A 25,395-nucleotide genomic window follows, 5' to 3' on the forward strand; every position below is an offset into this window, starting at 1 on the left:
AGTCCATCCTAAAGGAGATCAGTCCTGGATATTCATTGGAAGGACTGATGCTGAAGCTAAACTCCAGTAATTTGGCCACCTCACCGAAAGAGTTGCCTCATTGGAAAACACTGTCATGCTGGGAGTGACTGGGGGCAGGAGGAGAAGGGAACGACCGAGGATGAGATGGCTGGATGGCATCACTGACTCGATGGACGTGAGTCTGAGTGAACCTTGGGAGTTGGTGATGGACAGGGAAGCTTGGCGTGCTGCAATTCATGGGGTCGCAAAGAGTCGGACACGACTGAGCGACTGAACTGAACTGACTTAGCTAAAGTAACCACTTTACATTTTCTAATAATAACTCCCTGCCTGCCTTTGTATAGGTTATACTACTTGTTTTTCTTGTCATGTTCTCTTGGCTAGCACTGCCCATATAGTTTCAAGTTTAAGAGCACAGGCTTTTGTGCCAGAGAGTTGGATTTCTCCCTGGTTTTGCTATCTCCAGCTGCTCTTGTAGGATAAATCATTTTGCCTCTCCTGGACTTTGTTTCCTCACCTATAATGTGAGGATAATAGTGGTGCTTAAAGTGTTTGTCAATGTCAAGTGAGATATAAACTACTTAACATGATGACCATTAACTTTCAGCTATCCCTCCCGATTTTCTTTTTTTTTTATCTGTAATGACACAAATTCTATTTCAAGGGTAGTGGAAATGATATATACTTGTTTGATTCCTGAGTAACTCAAATACCTTTAGTTTTTCAACATCAACAGGTATGTTAGCTATTGATTTGAAATTTTTTTGTTCAAGATATACCCTTCCATTCCTTATTGAATAATAAAATCAGATATGGATATTAAATACAACCATATGTCTTTGAAAATTACCTATTGATCATTATGAGAATTGAGTTTGAAAATTTAGAGAATTTAGCAGGGAACAAAATGATTAAAAAAAAAAAATCCTGCCTCCACTGAGCTTACATTTAAGTGGAAGGTAGGCAGACAAAACAGATGTAGGGCATCAAATGATGATAAATATTTTGGTGAAAAGCAAAACAGGGAGGAGGGGTTGTAGAGCATCTTTGGGGTGGATGGTGGGGCAGTTGGCAGTTTTAATTTGGTTGCAGAGAAGTAGTTGGCAGGATGGATTAGCAGGATGGGAAGATTAACATTAGAGCAAAGCCCTAAAGGCAGAAAGGAGTGAGTCATGTGATTATCCAGAGGCAAGATCCTCTGATGAGAGGAGACAGCAAATGCAAAGCACCTGAAGTCAAGCCTGTTTGAGAAAGAGCAAGAAGGCAGATACTCTTGCTTGAGAGGAGGAAGCAAGCCATAGAGTAGTAGAGAGGGAGTCTTGTTAGGTAGTCACAGGCCTTAGACGTTTAAACCTTTGAGCAATGGGGAGACCTTGCGGGGTTTTGACAAAGCAGAGCTTGATATGCCACATGATCATTGGGCCCACAGTATCATAAACACCTCAAGAGGGATGAGAGTGGAAGCTGGGAGACCAGCTGGGAGCAGAGGTCCCAGGCCTACCCTGGGACACTCCATGTTGATGAGTCAGGAAGATCAGATGGATCCAGCGAAGGAGACTGAGAAGGAAGAGCAGAGGACAAGGGTGGGAAAGTAGGCAGGCATGGCGTTCAGAGAGCCAAGGGAAGGTCAGAGTGTTCAACTGAATTACATCACTTACGAGAAAGACTGTCGACTGCTGAGTTTCACAATGTGGAGGTCATAGGAGACCTTGAAAGGTAGTTTTCAGGAATGTTGACTGGGAAGTAGTAGTTAAAAGTTAAACTGATGAGGGTTCCAGAAAAGAGAGCCATCACTTTGCTGACCAAGGTCCATATAGTCAAAGCTGTGGTTTTTCCAGTAGTCATGTATGGTTGTGACAGTGGGACCATAAAGAAAGCTGAGCTTTGAAGAATTGATGCTTTTGAACTGTGGTGATGGAGAAGACTCTTGAGAGTCCCTTGGACTGCAAGGCGATCCAACCAGTCCATCCTAAAGGAGATCAGTCCTGGGTGTTCATTGGAAGGACTTATGCAGAAGCTGAATCTGTGATACTTTGGCCAGTGATGGGAGGAACTGACTGAATGGAAAAGACCCTGATGCTGGGAAAGTTTGAGGGTAAGAGGAGAATGGGGCAACAGAGGATGAGATGGTGGGATGGCATCACTGACTGAATCAACATGAGTTTGAGCAAACTGAGGGAGATAGTGAAGGACAGTGAAGCTTGGTGTGCTGCAGTTCAGGGTGTGAAGAACAGGGAAGCTTGGTGGACTGGGGTTGCAAAGAGTTGGACACGACTGAGCGACTTAGCAACTTAGCAAACAATCATGTGCTTGGCAGGAGTATGGATAATCTTGTGACACAAGCTAGTCTGCCAGAAGAGAGGTTTGACCTGAGACACACTTGTTACAGCCCAGGCAGGGAATTAGCAGCAATTATTGGCACAACAAATGAAAAGCCCTTCACCAATATAATTCCTAACCAACCCACTATACCAAATATTTCTAACTTCCCAAAAGAGTTTGCCTTTAGTAAATCTAAAACATCTCGTGCCTCTCATGGTTGGGAGGCTGTAAACAATCACATGTGGCCGGACGAACCTGTACAGGCAGGCTAATAACCTTCAGAGTAATTCCTAAGTTGAAACACTCTTGTCACTCCCAGGAATTTTTATTGACTTGGAGCTGTAAGTTAACTCCTTCTCCGAGAGAGGTAATGGGGGTCAGCCCCCCGTAAAGTCAGAGGTATAGGTGAGAGCATGAAACAGTAAAGTAGATAGACTCTGGTTTGGGGGGTAGATGGTCGGGAACAGGGGGTTTCCTGAGGCTTGATCATCACGCCTTTGCATATGCCGAAGCCTCCTTCCTCATGACCTTTGCCATGGGTGGAGTTCCTCACGCTGGCTCCCGGCAATAGAAAATCTTGCTCAGATAGGATTGATAAATCTGGGAATTAAATAGGTTATGTGGTATTGGTGGTCCCTGGCAGTACAGAGTGCGATGGTGCAGCCTACATCTGTTCAACCCTGTAGTCATGTACACAGTTTCATGTAACTTGCTTATTCTGTTGAGTCATTCAGGCTAGGAAAATTGTTCCATCTTTGGTTCTTTTGGCTCCTTCATCTGGCAGTGAAATGTCACAGCTCTTGGTATGGTGGGACCAGCACTGGGTCAGGTGTCCGGAGTCAGAAGTGTGGTCTCAGCACCACTATTGAGTATCAAGGTGGTACAACTCTTTGTGTAAAATGTTTCAACTTTTGACTTCAGTTTCCTCCTCTGAGAGATGGTGGTGGTGGATTGGATGAGTCCTCCTGAAATCTTTTGCAGTTCTGATCCTAACTGAATCTGGGGCAGATGCTCTTCTTTATGGTTTCTACTTAAACTCTCTATTTTCTCTCTTGATATTTGAGCAGAAGTTAAAGATGTGGGAAAAGGAACACTTTCACTTTGGCCTGTGAAAATACTGATGAAAAGACTCCAATCAGACAGGTTTTTAAAAATGTAGTGTTCTCTTTTGTAGAGGATTACTTTGGGTGTACGGAGTCAGAGTAGAACCGCCACTTTGAGCTCCAGCTTAGCAGAACATGTGTATCAAGTATCTTGGCTGGCTGCACAGCCTGTCGTCAGTTTCACTTTCAGTCTCAGCAGCATAATGGGAAAGGACTTTCACTTGAAGTGCAGTCATTGTGTCTACATTTCTACAGTATTTTCTTTCCTCATCTGGTTTCCTGATAAAATGGAGAATCAATTTTTTAGTGTTTTTTTTTTTTTTTTACCTGTCAGATGCAATTATCTGTTTTTTTCTTGCTATTAAATAAGAATGTGCTTGCCTCATTTTAGATTTGTAATTCATTCACTCATTAAGTTTTCAATTAGATAATAAAAGTTTAAGGTTTTGAAATACCATAATCAATGAAGTAAAACTGGGAAAGGAAACAGAAAAAAGTAGCCATTTGTAAACAATTCCCAAGGAAGAGCAATATTGTTGGCCACTGCATATTGACTCAGTTATTTCTGAATTTAAAAGGATATATCAAATTATTAAAATTTACACCATCTGTGACAACAAATTAAAACTTATATCATACTTCTTTCATTTTTGCTCTCAGATAGGCATTTCATTATGACAAGGGAGTTGATAGTCTGATAACTATATAATTAAAAATAGTACTTTGGGTATACACTCACAAGCATACCCAGCTATATTGTGCCTTTGGAAATATCTCTTTAATTAAGCAAAAGCACCATGAGGAAAGAAAATGTTAATTCAGTCTTCATCCTTTAAGCTTGCCTTACTTTTTGATATCTCTCTAATATTTTCAGTTTCTTAATAAGACTGTGTCTTGGATGATTTAGAAACCTATGTGAATTTAGGCACAAAATATTAAGTGGAAAGTATATCATATTTATATGCTTTTTGTTAAATGTTACATTTTAAAATATTTTTCTTTTTTTGTTTTTCGTTGTACTACAAGAGCTGAATGGAAGACAGAATAGCCTCATTATTGCAGGAGAATGTCTCTGTTCCCTGCAATGATTCCAAAAGCTCTTGCACACTTCATCAGTATTATTGTGATTCTTTGGCTGCAGGAATATTTGGCAGCTGTTGCACCCCACTGGCAAATCCTATTCATTCTTCTCTCCCATTCACCCATTGCCATTGGAGAATTGATTTCTCTCTCCTCTACTCTAACCTTTCCCAATTCATTTTGGATTGTTCAATGTGAAACATTTTAATTTCATATCATACAGCTATTCAGCTCACAATCCCTTTTTTAACCTGTCACCAGGGTAACAGCGTAGCATGCTTTCTTTTGGCAATCAAGTTTTTATTTCATATGCTTAATGTTGCATTAAATGTTTGCATTTTGTTTAACCCCCCTTAAATACTTTGAACTCAGGATATGTTTTATAGGATAGTAAAATCCTTGATTTTGGAACTGAAACCAAATCAACACTACCACTACATTCATAACAAAATTTTAAATGATTAATTTTCATAGTTCAATAATTATTATTAAAAACCCAAGTGAGCCAATCTGTGTAAAGCAATTTTCTGTAGGTGATGGAAGAATATTTGTATATACTTGTTCAGCCTTGTTTAAAAAAAAAAAAAGATTTAAAGGTGGTTTAGAGAGGTTTATTAGTTAAGCAAAAATTTTAAAGTAATGAAATTGGTGCAAATTGGAAAAATAAGTTTTTTGAAGACGTTTCATGATTTTTCAGTAAAAAAATTCTCTCTGTGTATTATAGTTAGTGGACATTGAAAATGCATTATGTTTATTTAGATCTTGATTCTTTGGTTTGAATAGGTTTGAATTTCTACTTACAGAGCTAGCTTTTCATGTTTATCCCAATAATAATTTCAGTAAAATTTATTCTGTGAATAAGTTTTATGAAATTTGATATATTCTAAGAAATATAAAGAAATGTATAAGAAAAGGAAAGGCAGCAACTAGTAGCCATATTGTTTGAATGCATTTTTTTCCAAAGATATTAATATAGTAGCTGTTTAAAGTATCTTTTTCTTCCATTATTACACTCATTGAGGTTTTCATATTAATCAATAGGATAAACTCTGAATTAAGCTGCCTATTTTTTTTTCTTTTAAACCACCTTTAAAAAATCTTTTTATGATTTAGTGCTTTTTTTGAATTTCTGGTTTCTCAGTGTGTCAGACTGATTTCATACTCCGAATGTTCATTTGTAACTAACAAGCCTGAATCTATATAACACTGGTTTAGATGACCAGTATCCTGACCATCTACTTTACAAAGGTCACTTAACTTTCATCAGAGTAAATTCTTGAGTACATATTTTAATGATGATAATTTTTTATCTTCAGAATTAGAGTTATTAGATTGTTCCAAAAATAACAAATGGTACTCCTTGTGATAAGAAGCTTAGGCTTAGAGTAATAACAAAATAGTTCCTGCACTTTAGGGAACTTATTGGCCTGGTGAGGAGAGAGAATCTCATTTGCAGGTGTGCCAATTTTCAATAAAAGGTTATAAGACATTCAAATAAACTTGTAAGTGTGGCCCATTCACAGGATGAAAACTCAGTAGAAACTGCCCAAGAGGGGCCCAGACCCTGTACTTACTATGCAATGACCTTAAATAACCTATTAAAAATATGTTTGAAGGACTGAAGGAAGTCCAGTATGAGGAATTAAAGGAAATCATGGCAACCATATCTCACATAATAGAAAATATTAATAAAAAGATAGAAATTGGTACTTCCCTAGTGGCTAAGATGCCATCCTTCCAATCCAGGGGGCCTGGGTTTGACCTCTGGTCAGGAAGCTGAGGCCTGGCACAGCCAAATAAATAAATATATATATTTTTTAAAATATAGAAATGGGCTTTTTTAAGCAAATAAAAATTCTAGAGATGAAAGTACAGTGCCTGCAGTGGAAAAATGAACTGGGGAATTCAATAATTGATTCTTCTTGAGTGGCAGAAGAAACAATCAGCAAATTTGAAGATCTATCAATTGAGATTATCCAAAGTGAAGAACAGAAAGAAAACTGAAGAAGAATGACCAGAGCCTTGGAGATCTTTGGGACACTGAGATGTACTGGCATACATCTCGGCATACATGCTGAGAGTCCCAGAAGCAGAAAAGAAGAAAGATAAAGGAGCAGAAAGACTGTTTAAAGAAATCATAGCTGAAAACATCCTAGATTTGATGAAAAACATTAATCTGCACATTCAGTAAGCTTAACAAAGTCCAAGGTAGAATAAGCTCAAAAAGCTCAACAGCTGCACACATCACAGTCAAACTGTCAAATACCAAAAAGAATCTTAAAAGCAGCATGAGAAAAGGGACTCATCATGTAAAAGAGATCCTCAATAAGATTAAGGGCTCCCACCTCATCAGATACCAAGGTGTCCAAAAGAGAATGGGATGGTATATATAAAGTGCTGAAGAATTAAAAATAAATGTCAACAAAGAATTTTGTATCCAGCAAAACTAACTTTTAAACATGAAGGAGACTTTAAGACTTTCAAAACAAATAAGAGAAACCAAAGCTAGCAGACCTATGCAAGAAAAAGTATGAAAGGAAGTTTTTCAAGGTGAAATGAAAGTACATTTAACAGAAACTTAAATATGTATGAAGTAAAAAGAGCACTGATTAAAGATTACTACGTCAGTAAATATAAAAGACAGTATAAATGTAGTTTTAGTCATATCTTTTCCCCTTTTTTCTTATTTAAAAGAATTACATAATGCAGTAATTTTAATTCTAAGTTTACAGGTGTATCATATGTACAAATATAATTTGTATGACAACAAGAAGGCAAATGGTAGAGAAAACAAAGCTATCAATTGCAGCAAATTTTCTGTATGCTTTTGCAATTAAGTTAGCATAAATCTGGGCTTCCCTGGTGGCTCAGATGGTAAAGAATCTGCCTGCAGTGCAGGAGACACACTTACAATGCAAGAGACACATCCCTGGGTCAGGAAGATCCCCTGGAGAAGGGAATGGCTACCCACTCCAGTATTCTTGCCTGGAGAGTCCCGTGGACAGAGGAGCCTGGCAGGCTGCAGTTTATGGGATCTCAGAGTCAGACATGACTGAATGACTAGCATTAATCCGTACTATAGTGTTTAAATATAAGGTGCAAATTGTAATCCCTAAGGTAACCACTAAGAAAATAGCTTTAAAAAATATTGTATGAACCATCAAGGGATTTAAAATGGTACACTGAAAAATAGCTACTTAAAACAATAATGAAAAAAAAAACAATAATGGAGGAGTAGAACAAAAAAGATATGAAAAGCGAAAAGTAAGATGGCAGATGTAAATCTTGCTTAATGAAGAAGTATATTTAATGTAAATGGAGTAAGCACACCAATCAAGGGCAGATATTAGTATGGTGGATAAAAAAATAAGATCACATATAATCTTTCTACAATATTCTTTGACACAAAGACACAATAAGCTGAAGGTAAAAGGATAGAGTTATCAGACATACTATATTTGTAATACTAGTATAATTATAATTTTAAGACAGAAATTGTTACTGGAGACAGAGGGATATTTTATAATGATAGAACAGTCAATCCATGAGAAAGCTATAACAATTCTGAACATATATGTTACCTGATAATGCAGTCCCCAAATATATGAAGCAAAACCGACAGTTGAAATGAGAAATTAACAATTCACCAGTAATAGTTGGAGATTTGAATACTCCACTTTCAATAATGGATAGAACTAGGCTTGATGAACAAGAAAGTAGAAGACTTGTATAACACTATAAACCAAATTAGAAGAATAGAAGATATCTATATAGAAGAATACATTCAACAGCAGAACATGCAGCTTCTCAAGTGCATGTGTGACACTTTCCACGGTAAAGCATCCCATATGCCAGGCCATAGAACACGCCTTGGTACATGTAAAGGGACTGAAATACACCAAGTATGTTCTCCAAACACAGTTGAATGAAATGAGAAGTCAACAAAAAAGGAAATCTATGAAAGTCACAAATTTGTGGAAGTTAAATAATTCACTCCTAAATAACAAATGGGATGAAGAAGAAATCACAAAGAAATTAGAAGAATATTTTGAAATTAAAACAAGATCAGAACATTAAAAAACATATTATGAAATGCATCTAGTGGTTAGAGGGACGTTTAGAGCTGTAAACACATATTGAAAAAGAAGATCTCAGAACTTCCCTGGTGGTCCAGTGGCTAAGCCTCAGTGCTCCCAGTGCCAGGAGGCCTGGGTTCGGTCCCTGGTCAAGGAACTAGATCCGCATGCCACAGCTAAGATCCAGTGCAGCAAAATAAAGAAAGTGAATTAAAAGAAGGTCTCATGTCAGTCACCTTATCTTCCATTTCAGGAAAATTGAAAAAGGAGAACAAACTAAACCCAAAACAAGCAGAGAGAAGAAAATACTAAACATTAGAGAGGAAATAAATCGAAAATAGAAAAACAGTAGAGATCAAGAAAAGCAGAATTTGGTCCTTAGGAAGATCACTGGAAAGGACAAGCCTTTAGAGAGATTGGCCAAGAGAAAGAGAGACTCATATTGTTAAATTAGTGATGAAGTAAGTATTGTACATACTGACCTTATGAAAATTAAAAGCATGATGAGGGAATAATGTGAATAATTATATGCCAACTTAGATAAAATGGAGAAATTAGTCCTCACAAAATTTCTTAGAAAGAAAAACACAGGGATAATGGCTTCACTGGTGAATTCAGTGAAATATTTAGAAAGAAATCAACTAATACTCATCTTCTATAAACTCTTCCAAAAAATGCAAAAGAAGGATAGAATTTGCAACTCATTCTCCAAGGCCAGTATTATTACACCGTAATACCAAAACCAGATAAAGATGTTAGAAGAAAAGAAAACTAAAGACCAACCTCCCTCATATATTAATGCAAAACTCCTCAACACAATACTAGCAAACTAAATTCATGAATATATAAAATGATTATGTACCATAACCAAGTGAGTTTTACCTTAGGTACACACAGTTGGCTTAACATCCAAAAATCATTCGGTGTGATAAATCATATTAATGATGGGCAGAATCCACAGACTTATTTCAAGAAATGCAGAAAAAACATTTGGAAAAATCAGGCAGCCTTTCATGATAAAACACTCAACCAATTAGGCATAGAAGGGAACTTCCTGAACCCAATGAAGGCCATCTATGAAAAATCCACAGCTAACATCCTATCTATTGGCACACAATTGAATGTTTTCCTTTAAGGTCAGGAATAAGACATGGGTGTTTGTTGTTAGTTTTTCAGCATTTTCCTGGAGTTTCTGGCTTGGGCAGTTTGGCATGAAAAATTAAAGGTTATCAAGATGGGGAAGAAATAAACCATCTCTAATTTTGGTGACATGTTCTTGTATATAGAAAATCTTAAGGAATTCACACACAAAAAAAAACCCTATTAGAATAATAAATAACTTTTGCAAGGTTGTGGAATATAAGAGTGGCATATAAATATCAATTTTATTTTATACAATAGAAGTGTTATGAACCAAAAATAAAATTAACAATTTTATTTTACAGTAGCAGCAAAAGGAATGCAGTACTTAAGTGCAAATTTTTTTTCTTAAGTGTAAGATTGTGTACTGGAAACTGTACAGAACAGTTGTTTAAATAAAGACAAATAAATGGATAAACATCCCCCATTCATGGATCAGAAGACAAAATGATGATATACAGATTTGATGCCATCACTATTAAATCCCAGCTGTGTTTTTTGCAGAAATAATCACATTCCAAAATTTATGTGAAAGTGCAAGAGATTCAGCGTAACCGAAACAGTCTTGAAAAAGAACAACAAAATGGGAGGGGGGGGACTCATACTTCCTGATTTTAAAACATAGTGCAAGGTTATAGTAATTAAGGCAGTGTGGTACTGGCATAGGAATAAATGCGTTGATCAGTGGAATAGAAGTCCAGAAATAAAATTGGATGTACATTCATCATAGAATTTCCACTCTTAAGATTAAGATATATTTACCCATAAGAAACGAAAACATAAGTCCTCAAAAAATATTTGTACAAAGAATATTTATAGCAGCTTTGTTCATGAGAGCCCCAAAGTGGAAACCACACAAAAGCCTGTCAATAAAGGGTGAACTGATTTAGTGTGCTCGCGTGCAACAGAGAACTACTCAGCGGCCAAAAAAGAATGAACGAGTCAACGTGAATGAACTTCAGAAACATTATTTTGGGTAAAAACCACACACAGGAGTACATATTTTTTGAAGTTTATGGGGAGCTTTATAGTTGAACTGTTGTTGGGAAGGGGCAGATATATTGGAAAAATAAATGATAGAACTTAAGATTTTTAAATTTCACTGTATTTAAATTGTATAGTATTGAATAGCAGGTTGTTGAAACAATAGAGGAGGGTTTCACATGTTACTGCACCAAACAAATCATGATCATGTTGGTAGTGTCTCTTAATTAGCCTTTAATGTGACAAACACCTGTCTAATCATTTTACACCTTTTATCTCATTTAATCAACATGTGAATTAAGTAGTCTTACTATTTTTGTCTTACTGATAAGGAAACTGATGCACAAGAAATATAGTAACTTGTAGACGTCATGTAACTTAAAAAAATTTTTTTTATTAATTGGGTTCTGTTTTGACAGTGCTGGGTCTTTGTTGCCACGAGGGCTTTTTCTCTAGCTGTGGCGAGTGGGGACTGCTCTCTAGTTGCAGCGCATAGCCCTCTCATTCCAGTGGGTTCTCTCGCTGCACAGCACAGCTCTAGGACACATGGGCTTCAGTAGTCGAGGCTCGTGGGCTCAGTAGTTGCGGCTCCTGGGCTCTAGAGCCCAGGCTCAGTAGTGGTGGCACATGGGCTTAGCTGCTTCATGGCATGCAGGATCTTCCCAGATGAGAGATCGACCCCATGTCTCCTGCATTGGCAGGTGGATTCTTTTTCACTGAGCCACCAGAGAGGCCCAGGTCATGTAGTGATCAGTCAGACACTGCCGAGGTGATGGCTGTGCACTACCAGCATTGTCTTCGTCACTAGTTGTACCTAGAGATCAGACTGAGAACCATAAAGCCTTATTGGTGGAAGAAAAAAATGTAGTTTGCTTAATATTAAAATATACTTAAGATTATAAGTAATGTGGTTCATTTCTAGATTCAGGTGTCATTTGTGTACCTATTTGTATTGCTAATGCAACTAGACTTGGGGATATTCCCTAACTCCTTCTAGGCACGATTTTGTGATACACGTTCTCCTCCACAGTCTCCTATATTCTCACGTACACATTTTAAATTGGATACAGGCAGAGTTCTGTTCCTCCGCTATGACAAGTTCTAGCTTTGAAGAGGTTCTCTGAAAACGCTGCTTTTATCTTTCTTCTGCAGTGATGAACTTTAATGTTGGAGTGTTGTAAGTTCTCATAATAAGGCTTAGATTTTTGTTTGGTTTGGCAGTAGACGTCTGTTTAAAATTCTTTTAATCTGTTCATTCCATGCTTTTTCATATTCATTCTGATGGCTGATGGCTCTGTGAAGAATTTTATGTGAATTTATTGCACTAATAAAACTTTTATTTTTGACTCTTCCTCCATCCCAACTTGCTAAAACTGGGCTTTTCAGCAAATTGTTGAATTTTTGTCTTATTCGGTTTGCTTTCTTTCTTTTTTTCTTTTTTTTTACTCCCCCCCCCCCCCCCCGGAGGAAATAAGACACAATTCATATGCTAGATCTAAAGTTTCATTAAAATTGCTTATGCCCTGTCTCAGGCATTTTAAGTGGGCCATCTGTCTAAACATCTCTCTCCTTTTTTTTTCTGATCATTTCCTCGACTTATTCATGAGCCATGGGAGGGCTCCTTTGTAGTCTCCATGTAACTGGTTCTGTCTACCCCCACTGAATACATCTATGTGCTTGCATAACATATCTTTTCACCGTGCTGGAAATTCTCTGAACTTGGTGCAGATGAATGGCCCACTTTTCTGAAGGCCTTTTTCTTCCTGCAAAGACTTGTATGCAGAAGCTGACCTCCGCGGCCGCGGAATGCCGCATATTATTCTTGATCATTTTACAGACCACCCACTGTGAAAGTTATGATGAAGGGTCGCGTAATGATTCTTTGAGCACTAACATTGTTTTAACTCAGTGTTTCAGCCCTAAATAGGTAATGGCACAATGGCAAACCAGCGTTTCTGAGTGTGTGATAGTATGGTTTTGAGATGCTTATGATCCTTGATAACAAAAGATGCTACTCATTATGTTTACACAAAACTTGCTGTAACAAATGACATGTGGTACTAACATGCTTGACTTAGTATTACTTGCACCTTTTTGAGTAAAAAATATTCCAGTAAATTTAAATGTTGTACCATTAACATTTGTGACAGTCAGCTGACAGCTTTTACCATGAAATATAGGATAATTTAGTTTTATTGAGCATACACATTCGTACTAGCAGATGAGAATCAAAGTGGACAGGTCTGGGTAAGAGCTGTTATTTGATTTGCTTTGTGAGTAGCTGTTTATATGAATTCCTTTTTACTGTTTTGTGTGTTTGTTTTTGAAGTAGTAGCTTAAATGATATCAGCTTTCCAGTTACTTAATAAGTTGCCCAGATGAAATTTTTGATCAAATGTCAGTCTCTTTCACTAGACACATACATCAGGAAAGGAGACTGTTTTCTGCGTATCATTATTGTGATGACTTGAGTAAAGCTCCAAGACTCTGCCCTGCTCCACCTTTTCAGGGAATTGTTCATAAAGTCCTCTTTCAGACTGTTTTGAATTTCATGAAGAAATATAATTGTTTTTCTAAAATTTAAAATATAACTTTCAGTGATTATTACCATTATGAACATGTTTGTGCTGGTGGAGTTAATATCAGTATTTTGAAGTAATTATTGTTAATGTGGTTTCAATAATTTTGCAGAGATAGAACACATATGCTTTCAGGTTGGTATGTATTACTATCTTTATAGTTTATACTTTATAGTTACAGCTTATTTCCATTGCAGAACTTATTGGTATTGATATTGGGCCTGTATGCCCCTAAACCCATCCATTTTATTTAAAACCAAAACAAAATTACTTTAAAACTTACTCAGAGCCAGAAGGAATCTTAACAAATTTTGTTTGTAGAAGAATGAACTCCTGTAAAGAGATTCCACTGTTTGACCCTGTGTTCTTAGTGTCTCAAGGTCTTGCTTTCACAGAGGAGCCCCTTTGCTATGTTGTTAGAGAACTGCTGCTTCAGGCATCGTATGTGAGCTCAGCAGCAGCAGCAGCCTCCCCTGTCACTTCACTGTCCCTGCTCTGATCCTTATTTTAAAGCATGGAAGTTTTGGCTCCAAAGGATTGGATGAGTTCCCTGTAACAGTGCTAGTCAGATGAACGTGCTGAGATGAGACCCTCAGCCTTTTAACTCGAAAGAGCCTCTGCATGCTCTGCAGGTCCCTGTCGGGGCAGGTTCCAACATGTATGAAACAGATGTGGATCCAAAGAAAACTACAGAAAAATAAATAGCAGCTAGATTCCAAAGAGCAGCAATGACGTCTCGCCACCATTCGTAAGGTTGCTTTACGTGGGAAAACGTGTCCTACTTTTGAACAGGATGCCAGGATGAGCAGCTTCCCAAGATGCCTCTGGAAACAGAGGCGCCACATTTACTGGAAAGAGTTACTGGCCCTCTGCATTGTGAAAAATTTTAAGCATAAAAAATACTTTGGCACCTGATGCCAAGAGCTGACTCATTGGAAAAGACCCTGATGCTGGGCAAGATTGAAGGCGGGAGGAGAAGGGCATGACAGAGGATGAGATGGTTGGATGGCATTGCCAACACGATGGACATGAGTTTGAGCAAGCTCCAGGAGTTGGTGATGGACAGGGAAGCCTGGCGTGTTGCAGTCCATGGCGTCGCAAAGAGTTGGACATGACTGAGTGTGCATACTCAGTCGTGTCCGACTCTTTGTGACGCCATGGACTGTAGCCCACCAGGCTTCTCTGACCATGCGGATTCTCCAGGCAAGAAGACTGGAGTGGGTTGCCATTTCCTTCTCCATAGGCCTAGAGGTGGGATAATATGAAATATTTATTATGAAATATTTCTAATAAGAAAATGAACACTTGCCTGCATTATTTAATTTTATCCTCAACACACTGTGACCCAGACACTATTACTGTCTTAATTTTATACATAAGGAAACAGACTTTTCTTGAGATCACAGCTGCTTAATCACAGAGCTGGGTTTTCTTCTGCCTTCTCGAGTCACCAGATCCAGAGTTTGTAACCACTGCAATTGGTTCTCCTGCTCCTGTCAGCTCAGCTCAGTTTGTTTTGTGAAGTAATTTAAGGCCCTGCCCCAGTCAGATATACAAGTCAGGGAATAGTCAAAAATAAATACGAAGAGTGGGGCCCTCTTTTATTTTAAGGAACTTGAATGATAGTTGGTTGATGAAGGTTTGAGTGTGTGTGCTAAGTTGTTTCAGTCGTGCCCGACTCTTTGTGACCCCATGGACTGCAGCCCTCCAGACTCCTCTGTCAATGGGATTCTCCAGGCAAGAATACTGAAGTGGGTTGCCACGCCCTCTTCCAGGGGATCTTCCCGACCAAGGGGTTGAACCCGCGTGCCTTGCATGTCCTGCATTGGCAGGAGGGTTCTTTACCACTAGCTCCGTTGAAGTTTATCCTGATGTAAAGCAGAAAACCACACAACAGTCCTGAGCAGGAGAGTGATCCAGTTGTGGCAGATAGCAGATTCCAGAAAGCCAGGTCACATAGTAATCTGTCATTGTGATACTCCTTGGTGGTGGGGCACGGACGGGGGTGTTGACCTCATTCGAAGGTGAGTCAGGTGAGCATCGTGAGGTCACCCCTGTAGTCGCAGGCAGCCAAGTCGAGCCTGGGAGCTCGAGGCTCACTTTCCTTCGGCAGCTGGTATCCCTGGGGAGACGGGCCGTGCCTGTGAGGGGCTTGGCACATAGTGGGTGCTCCTCTGATTCGTGCTCACCTCCACCCTCAGCCCTCCTGCCCCAGCTTGCAATGGGGTTTGGGGACAGAAAAGTAAGGCATGATCTTGGGCTTCCCTGGTGGCTTAGAGGGTAAGCAATCTGCTTGCAATGCAGGAGACCCGGGTTCAATCCCTGGGTTGGAAAGATCCCCTGGAGAAGGAAATGGCACCCTACTCCAGTACTCTTGCTGGAAAATCCCATGGACGGAGGAGCCTGTAGGCTACAGTTCATAGGGTCACAAAGAGTTGGACACGACTGAGTGACGACACCTTTTGGGCTTTTAGAAGCTCACAGGCCAGTGGGTGAGACAGGCATAAACAAGTGCCCGGTAGAAAAGATGCCCAGAGGCCAAGCTGGGTCGCAGAGTCCCCCTCCTCTCGCTGCTCCTCCAGCTCCTCCTGGCTGCCGTTTGCCTTCTCTCTCTTCCTCCTCCTCTGTGTGCCCCTGTTCTTTCAAGCTGTCATGTGTGAAGCTCTATCCTCTCAAACAGCCCTCTTCAAATGGCCAAAAAATAGTTTTCCAGACCTACAGTGTGCATCATTCTTGATTTGTTGATGCATTTTTAAAAACTTTTCTTTAACTTTCATCTGTGTAGTGTTTAAAACTGGAGAAGGCAATGGCACCCCACTCCAGCACTCTTGCCTGGAAAATCCCATGGACAGAGGAGCCTGGTAGGCTGCAGTCCGTGGGGTCGCGAAGAGTCAGAGTCAGACACGACTGAGTGGCTTCACTTTCACTTTTTACTTTCATGCATTGGAGAAGGAAATGGCAACCTACTCCAGTGTTCTTGCCCGGAGAATCCCAGGGACAGGGGAGCCTGGTGGGCTGCTGTCTATGGGATCGCACAGAGTCGGACATGACTGAAGCAACAGCAGCAGTCGGACATGACTGAAGCAACAGCAGCAGTGTTAAAAACATTTCCTTCATCTCCAAAAAATAATTCAGTAAAGAGTGTGCTGAATACAAATATTCACCTAAATTATTAATCATCCTCCGTTAGACATTGTGACTAGAGGTGATTTGATTCTAGTCACAGTTTTTGTAGCTTTTTTTAAATTGACTACATAGAGACTCCTTTGAAATTCAGAGGATGTTAAAGTGTTGTCCTGCAACCTATTTTTAGAACTCAGACTTAAGGCAGAGTCTGGATACTACATGCTTGGTGCTTAGTCAATATAAATAATGTAAATATGCCTTACTTAAATGAGGTTAAATCAGAAATCATTAAAATTTTGTTAGCTTAAAAAATTGGGAGAAACATTTGTATTCTGAAATGTTTGTTTGTCTTAGGCTGCTTGTGCCAATTTTTCTGGAGTGCGTACCATTGATCATCACAAGAAAAGACCTGTGTGCTAAGATTAGCATCATTGACGCTGTTTTCTCACCCAGACAAACAAACAAACAAAAAACTGAAACAAAACACATGAACATAAGGCAGCTTTCGGAAATGATAGCTATGTTTTATTACCTTGATTGTGGTGAGATAACATGAGTGAATGAATATGTCCAAACTCATCAAATTAAATACATGTGCAGCTGTTTGCATACAAATTTAACTCAAGCTGGAGAAAGGAGAAGATTAGTATTATAAGGTTTTAAAAACAGTCTTGAAAAGTAACCAAATACTGAAAACAAAATAATTCTTAAAGAAGATTAAATTTTGAAGGAATATAAAAATTAGGCAACTCAGATTCATAGAACAGATGATGGTACCACAATTTCCCCAGAATGACCGTTGCTGTCTTTGGAGTGTTTGTGTGTGCTATTTTTTGCTTTTCATCTCTCTAGTTTGCATTTTAAACCTTTAATAGAACCTTTTGAAATGTTCTGGAATACAGTGTTTGGCAGTTTTACTCTGCACACTTAATGTCAAAGGAAAATCAGTTTACTCAAAGAGAATAATATAAAGTTATTAACTCTATCTTTTTTTCAACTTTAGAGTGCCTATTGTAAAACCGCAAGTGGCTAGCTGGGAGCTCTCAGTGAAACTGCATGACGAAATTCATACTGTCGTAGCATCCAAAAGTGGGCCAACATTCTCCGTGAGTTTTTTTTTTTTTTTTTAATTTTTGACTATCTTGAAATTATCTATGACTATTTAAAACAATTTTAGCACATTCCATGAGTCTCATCTTTTGCATCTACAATATAGGTGTGTTTCTGTTTTCATCTTCTTTAGGAAGCTGAATGGAAATGAATTTTTTATCTCTTATGTTAATGAGGAAATGTACTCTCAGACTTAGCCACATTCTAAATCCACTTCCTGTTACCTGATTCATTTTTCTGTTGTTATTGAGAAGGAATACTTCTGCCTTTGTTATAGAGAAGAGCATCTTTAACAATAATTCCAAGTATATGATAGCTTTGTTTCTTTTAAGACAAGTAACTTAAAGCCTCATATAAGATTTTCTTGAGATTTCTTGTTGTTGGACATTCTTTATGCTGAATTTACCTTACAGTGACATTCTTTTTGTTTAGAAGACTTAAACCCCTTGAGTCATACCCATGAGAGGACTGCTTTATTTTCAGTCTGGTCTGAACTGAACGGTGTTGCAGTAAGATTTATACTATGGTATGAATGACATGTTTCAATCCTGTGATTTAAAACTGCCAGAAAAATACCATAAAGAATTACTATTTTATTATTTATTTATTTAGGCCGCATGGCTTGTGGGATATTAGTTCCCTGACCATGGATTGAATCTGGGCCCTGGCAGTGAAATTGCTAAATCCTAATCCCTGGACTGCCAGGGAATTCCCAGGAGTAACTATTTTAACTTGGGTCCTTTTTAACTTCCAGCATGAACCACAGAAGCTGCTATCTAGTTGTATAGTTAGTATAATGAATATTATATGTTGATTTTATATATTATGTATGTTAGTATAGTAAATATTGGGCTTCCCAGGTGGTGCTAGTGATAAAGAACCTACCTACCAATGCAGGCGACTTGAGAGATGCAGGTTCGATCCCTGGGTTGGGAAGTTCCCCTGGAGGAGGGTATGGCAACCCACTGAAGTATTCTTGCCTGGAGAATTCCATGGACAGAGGAGCCTGGCGGGTGGCAGTCCATAGGGTCACAGAGAGTTGGACATGACTGAAATGACTTAGCACACATATACATAATGAGTATTAACCTACATTTCTCTTCTCATGGCTAAGTTGCACTGAGATGTCATTTTACCAGGTGGGGGAGGAAATGACTTTTCATCAAAAAATTTAAACTGGATATGAAAATCAAAATAATGTAATTTCATTGAAACAGTACTTGGAGAGGCTTGATATATATGGTAGATTCTTATCCCAGGTGGAAAAATACTTCAAGTAAGAAATAATGAGAATTCATTTAATCAGCAAATACTTACTGCATGCCTACTGTGTACTAGATAAGTGTAAGGCTGTTACACTGGAGAAGGTGACATTTTTATGTCACAAGTAAATGAGATTAATTCCTGAATTAAGGTTGGTCTCCTTGATTGTCTTTTTCTTTTTTTTTTAATTCGAGTATAATTATTTTGCAGTGTTGTGTTAGTACTCTTGCTTGTCTTTAAATTTTGTGATTCATCTACATGGCAAAATTGCTAAAGCATTTGTTACTAAGGTATTTCACTCAACTGTCTTAAAATAAAAACTGTGATGGAGTTAAACCATGTTCTTATGATATATTTTGTGATGAACTTATATGATTCTTTATATTTCTCCTATCTATATGATCATTTGAAAAATAGCTCTGTAAGTCGACACTTAACTGTGCATCAAATTGAGTAGCAAATTACATGTGTTGAATACTAAAAGATAATGTAGTATAGTATTTTCCTAGGGGAAGGTTAGCTTTGCAAAAATGTAGGCCTTAGCATAATTTTCAGTTCTGTACTGAGTCACCACTGAAGTGTTACTGTTAATCTGATACAGTGTTTTTCTAAGCAGTGCCTTGCCTTAATAAGAAAACTGCCCAGCTTATGTCTAAGAGTTGTTATTTTTCTGTGCTTGTTTCAGATTCCATGTTGGAAAGCTATAGATCATTGGCACAGTTCAAGTGATATCTGTTGAGTTTTTGTTGTAGAATTAACCTCATTTTACTTTTCAGCTCATGATGTGTTTAAAAAAAAAACCCTCAAAATTAATACATTAAAAATTTCCCTGGAAAATATCCACTTTGATATATAGTATCAAAAACTACTTCCTATATGTATTGGCTTAGCTACTATCAGAAGCATCAGGCATAATAAAAATTGAGTATCCCTGATACTATATCCCTTTTTCCTGACCATATTTGGACTGAGCTTCATTTAGCATCAGTGTTATGAAAGGAGACAAGTTGAATAGTGTGCAGTAGTAACGGCTTTCATTGGTATTAGATTTTAATAGTGGGGAGCTCCTGGTTTTAGAGTCTCAGAAGGGAGAGTTGTGACCATTTACTTGTTTTTCTAGATCACCCTCTGCCACATCAGTAGGAAGTTAGCTAAGAGGTGACAGTCTAGGTTAATGACACAAGAGGTAATACACATTTGTTTTCCTCACAGTAATGTGTTCATGTTTTCTGAAAGTCTTTTATTTCATTAAAATTAAAAAAAATAAGAATTCAAATGAGGAAAATATAGCAAATTTATAAATCTCTATGTAGGTCTCCTATTAAAAAAAGAAAAAATTAGTAGATACAGCTAAATCTCTTCTTTACATCATCCCATTGTGCTCTCTTCCTCTCTAGAGATGACATCTTTCGTGAAGGTACCATGTGTCTTTCTTGTACATGTTGTTACAGTTTCAGCATGCCATAATAATAATGAAATATTTCATGTACCATAATAATGATGAAAAAGATGTGAAAATATATATATCAATATTTAATGATATCGTCTATGTAAGATGTTAAAATACACAAAGCAAAAACAATTCCATTTACAATAGCATCAAAAAGAGTAAGATACTTAGGAATAAACTTAAACATAGAGGACAAAGACTTGCACTCTGGAAAATATAAAATGTTGCTGAAACAAATTAAAGAGGACACAAATAAATGGAAAGCCATCTCACGTTCATGGATTTGAAGACTTAATGTATGCTATAATGTCAGTATACTCAAAGCATATAGATTCAGTGTCATCCCTATCAAAATCCCAACAGAATTTTTGCAGAAATAGAAAAAAATCCAAAAATTCATATGGAATCTCAGGGATCCCCCAATAGTTAAAACAATGTTGAAAAAGAAGAACAAAGTTGGAGAACTCACACACTTCCTGACATCAGATTTTATTTTAAAACTGCAGTAATCAAAACAGCATGAACACCAGTAAGACAGACACACAGACCAAGAGAACAGTGAGCCCAGAAATAAACCCGTGAATAAGTAATCAAGTGGTTTTTGACAGGAGTGCTAAGACCATTCCATACGGAAAGGACAGTCTTTTCAACAAATAGTACTGAGAAAAATTGGATATCCACATGCCAAAGAATGAAATTGGACCCTTATCTTACTCCTTATGCAAAAGGAGTTCAAAATGTATTAAAGACCTAAATGAAAAAGCTAGAGGTATAAAACTCTTAGGAGAAAATAGTCAATGTGTACATTGGACTTGATAATTTCTTGGTTATGACATCAGAAGCATAGGCAACAAAAGAAAAATAGGTCAGTTAGACTGCGTCAACATTTATAGCTTATGTGCATCAAAATCAGCGAAAAGGCAGTGCATGGAATGAGAGAAAATATTTGCATATGCAGGATATATTTGCATATTACTCAGAATATATAAAGTAACTCACAGAAGCAATCTGTTTTAAACATGGGCAAAGGACTTATTACAAAGTTAAAAATATGTACATTAGTAGATAAATAAAAGAATTATTAAGAAAGAGACAATTAGGCAGTATAATGGAGTGATTTGGACACTATGTTGTGATTGGTGTTAACAGCTGTATGCTCTTAGGAAATTAATTCCTCTAAATTTCAGTTTCCTCCTCTATCAAATGGAGATAAAGTATAATGTCTTTTAATTGGATAGAGTGAAATGATATATCTAAAGAGCTTGGAATGTTGTCCAGAACAAATTAAATGTTGGTTATTAGTAGTGCTAAAAGTCCTACAATAAAAATCTAAATTATTACCAAAAATAAAGTGAAGTAAATAAAAATGGGCAATGAACTTGAATAGACATTTCTTTAAAGAAGATACACAAATGACCGATAAACATGTGAAAAGATGCTTGATCTCACTAATTACCAAGGAATCACAAATCAAAACTATAATTGGAGGCCAATTCATACCAGTTAGGATGGCTACTATCAAACAAAGCTCCAGAAAACAGTAAGTATTGACGAGTATGGATAAGATTGGAGCCCTTGTGCACCCTTTATGCAGCTGCTGTGGAAAATAGTACTGTGGTCTATGTAAAAAGTGAAAAGTTGATCTTGAAGAGATACTTGGCGCTCTCATGTTTAGCAGTCTTAATCACAATAGCCAAGAAGTGGAACCAACCCAAGGGCCCAGTGCCAAGTGAATAGATAAGCAAAATATATACATGAAAGGAAATATTATTTAACCTTTAAACAGAAGAAAATTCTGACACATTTTATCAGACTTCATACAAATTTGATACAGGCCACTGCAAATTAGTATTTTACTGAAAAATTTTTCAGTAAGGAGGATGAAAATTTGGGGAAATAACGCAAGCAGTGAAAAAGCAGTAAAAGATATTTTATGTATTATAGGTTTTTATTCTGAAGCTGAATATGTGTCACAATGAATAGCATCATTAAGAAGAAAAGAACCTGATACGTACAAGGCTGAGATATTATTTAGCTTATTAAGGTGATAAACTCATATATGTAAAAAACAAATTTCTTTTATAGTATTTTCATGACTGCCTTCTGGATTCCCAGGATGTTTCCCATTTCTCTTTTATTCTGCATAACACAAAACTGGAAAACATTCATGTGTTGATGTTAAAGATAATGGACTTAAATTCATGTGGAAGAAAAATGTCAGAGTACTCTTGACATGACGAAAATTAGCTTGGGAATTTGGGCTTCCCAAGGATGTAAAAATGAACACTGTACATGCTCTAAAAAATCTTTTTTGCCCAGTATTTCATGTTAACTACTAATAAACTGTTCCCTGGGTGGCTCAGTGGTAAAGAATCCACCTGCCAGTGCACGAGATGCAAGAGACATGGGTTTGATTCCTGGGTCAGTAAGATCTCCTGGTGCAGGAAATGGCAACCCACTCCAGTGTTCTTGCCTGGAAAATTCCCTGGATGAAGTTACCTGGCAGGCTTCAGTCCGTGGGGTTGCAAAGAGTGGGACCCAACTGAGCACACACAGCACTAATAAACTAGAAAAAAGTTCTAGTGTTCCTAATGAATTAGAGATTCTTTGTTACAGTGAATGATTGATAGAAATTTCTCTATGGACCTTGTGAAATGCTTCTTAATAATAATCAGAATCCTTAGACTATTGAATTTTGTCATATCAATGTAATTTTTATGTTAATGGTTATAAAGAAAAATCTAAATGATCTAAAATAACATTAAATATTAAGATCAAGAAAAACAGCACTTTAAAAAAAAAATCTCTTTTCAGTTTGTGTTCCTAAATGAGATTTTTTTTTTTGCTTCTTATATACAGATCAAAACTTAACTTTTTCATAGGCATAAAACTTTGCTACAGTTTTAAATTGTGGTCACAATCCTTTCATTCTTTCAATTTCAACTAAGTTTTATATTGATAAAATTTATACAAAAAGTTAAATGGCAAAGATTCATTTTTGGAACAGCAGCAAACTATAATTGCTGAATATTATAAAAAATCTCTATTTACAGAATTATATGCTGTTGTATGTCAAAAATTCTACAAAAGCCATTAAGAAACTGCTACAAATAATAACAACAGGTTTAGCAAGGGTACAGGAAACAAAATATATAAAAATCAATAGTATTTCTACTCACTTTCAATGAGCACTCCAAAAATAAAATTATGAAAACAATTTCATTAACAAAAGCATCCAACGAATAAAATACTTAGGAGTAAATTTAGCAAAAGAAGTGCAATACCTATACTGTGAAATCTTCAAGCTATTGAAAATTCATGAAGTGACTTAGTTCATGAATTGAGTGACTTAACATTATAAAGATGGCAGTACTTCCCAAATTGGTCTATAGATTAAATGTAATTTTTATCAGAATCCAAGCTTTATTTTTGTCAGAAATTGATGCTGACATTCAAGCAGATACTAACACTCACATAGAAATGTAAAGAATCCAGAATAGACCATATAGTTTTGAAAAATAGAATACAGTTGGAGAGCTCACTTCCTCCTTTCAAAACTTATTATAAAATTGTCTTGAAATCAAGACCGTGCAGTATTTGCATAAAGAAACCTACAGATCAATCAATAGAATAGAATTGAGAATCCAGAAGCAAGTCCATAAATGTATGGTCAGGTGATATATGACAGAGGCGCCAGAATTATTCAGTAGGAAAAGAATAACCTTTTTAACAAGTAGTGCTGGAACAATTCGGTGTCCATGTTTAAGAAGAATGAAGTTGGGTCCTTACCTCATATTGAATTAATATAACAAAATCCCACATGGATAGAAGATGTGAAGTACGAGAGATAAAGCAGTAGAACTCTCAGGAGAAGACATAGGAGTACACCTTTGTGACCTTGCATGTGGCATTGTTTTCTTAGATTTGACTCAAAAGCACAAGCATCAAAAAAAATGATTTTGATGCTTGTCAAAATTTAAAACGTTGCTTCAAAAAATACTAGCAAGAAATTGAAAGGACAAACCACAGAATGGAAAAAACTATTTTCAAATAATATATCCAGCAAAGCACTTGCATTTAAAATGCATAAGGAACAGTTAATACTAAAGACAATAATAAAACTTAATAATAAAGACAATATAGTATAAAAATAAGCAAAGAGCCTAAACAGACATCTCTGAAAGAAAATATCCAGTTGTCAGTAAGCAAATACCCAGGTGTTCAGCATCCTTCGTCATCAGGGATATGCAAACCTAAAGCACAGTGAGATGATGCCACGTCACACCTACCAGAATGGCTACAGTAAGCAAGTCAGATAATAACAAGTAGGGTTGAAGATGTAGAGAAATTGGCACCCTCACACACTGTTGGTGAAAATGTAAAATGATGCAACCACTTTGGAAAACAAGCTGATATTTCCTCAAAAAGTTAAACATCTGGGTTATCCAGAACCTCAGTTCTATCATGAGTATTTTATCACAAATATTTAAGTATTTTTAGACTGACTTATGTTTTTGTTACTGTGGTGAATGTATTTTACCTTTCAAATAATATTTCACATACTAATTTTTCCAAGTAATAGTTGCTGGGCAGCTGCTGCTGCTGCTAAGTCGCTTCAGTCGTGTCCGACTCTGTGTGACCCCATAGACGGCAGCCTACCAGGCTCCCCCGTCCCTAGGATTCTCCAGGCAAGAACACTGGAGTGGGTTGCCATTTCCTTCTCCAATGCATGAAAGTGAAAAGTGAAAATGAAGTCGCTCAGTGGTGTCTGACCCTTAGCAACCCCATAGACTGCAGCCTACCAGGCTCCTCCGTCCATGGGAGTTTCCAGGCAAGAGTACCGGAGTGGGGTGCCATTGGCTAGATGTCAGCAACTGAAAGACAGATTAAATAGGAATATATATTTATTTACCCTGTCTACTAAACAATTTGGTAACATTGATATTCTTCAGCCTACTAATTCTACCTCTAGAAAGTCATTCCAAGGAAGCAGTGAAAAATTGCTAATATGAACATGGTATTGTGTTGGGAAGGAAAAGATGAATTCATGGCAGTTTCCCTCAGAGATAGCCAGGTAAGCAGGTTCACTTACAGAAAGGAGACTTGAAAGTGATTGAGATACTTAGTGATAAATGCTTTAA

At 37.2% G+C, this 25,395-nt stretch overlaps 1 protein-coding gene across 8 annotated transcripts in view; it reads left to right on the forward strand.

Moving 5' to 3' along the window:
* PCCA (propionyl-CoA carboxylase subunit alpha) overlaps positions 1–25,395 on the forward strand; it is a 378,400-nt gene that overhangs the window by 235,943 nt on the left and 117,062 nt on the right. For all 8 annotated transcript variants that reach the window (XM_068984257.1, XM_068984256.1, XM_068984261.1 and 5 more), the window contains one exon: positions 17,435–17,537. In XM_068984257.1, the coding sequence (XP_068840358.1) occupies positions 17,435–17,537 (103 nt within the window). The remainder of the gene's footprint in view (positions 1–17,434; positions 17,538–25,395) is intronic.

The sequence above is a fragment of the Capricornis sumatraensis genome, chromosome 12, assembly GCF_032405125.1.
Source record: "Capricornis sumatraensis isolate serow.1 chromosome 12, serow.2, whole genome shotgun sequence".
Classification (NCBI taxonomy): Eukaryota; Metazoa; Chordata; class Mammalia; order Artiodactyla; family Bovidae; genus Capricornis; species Capricornis sumatraensis.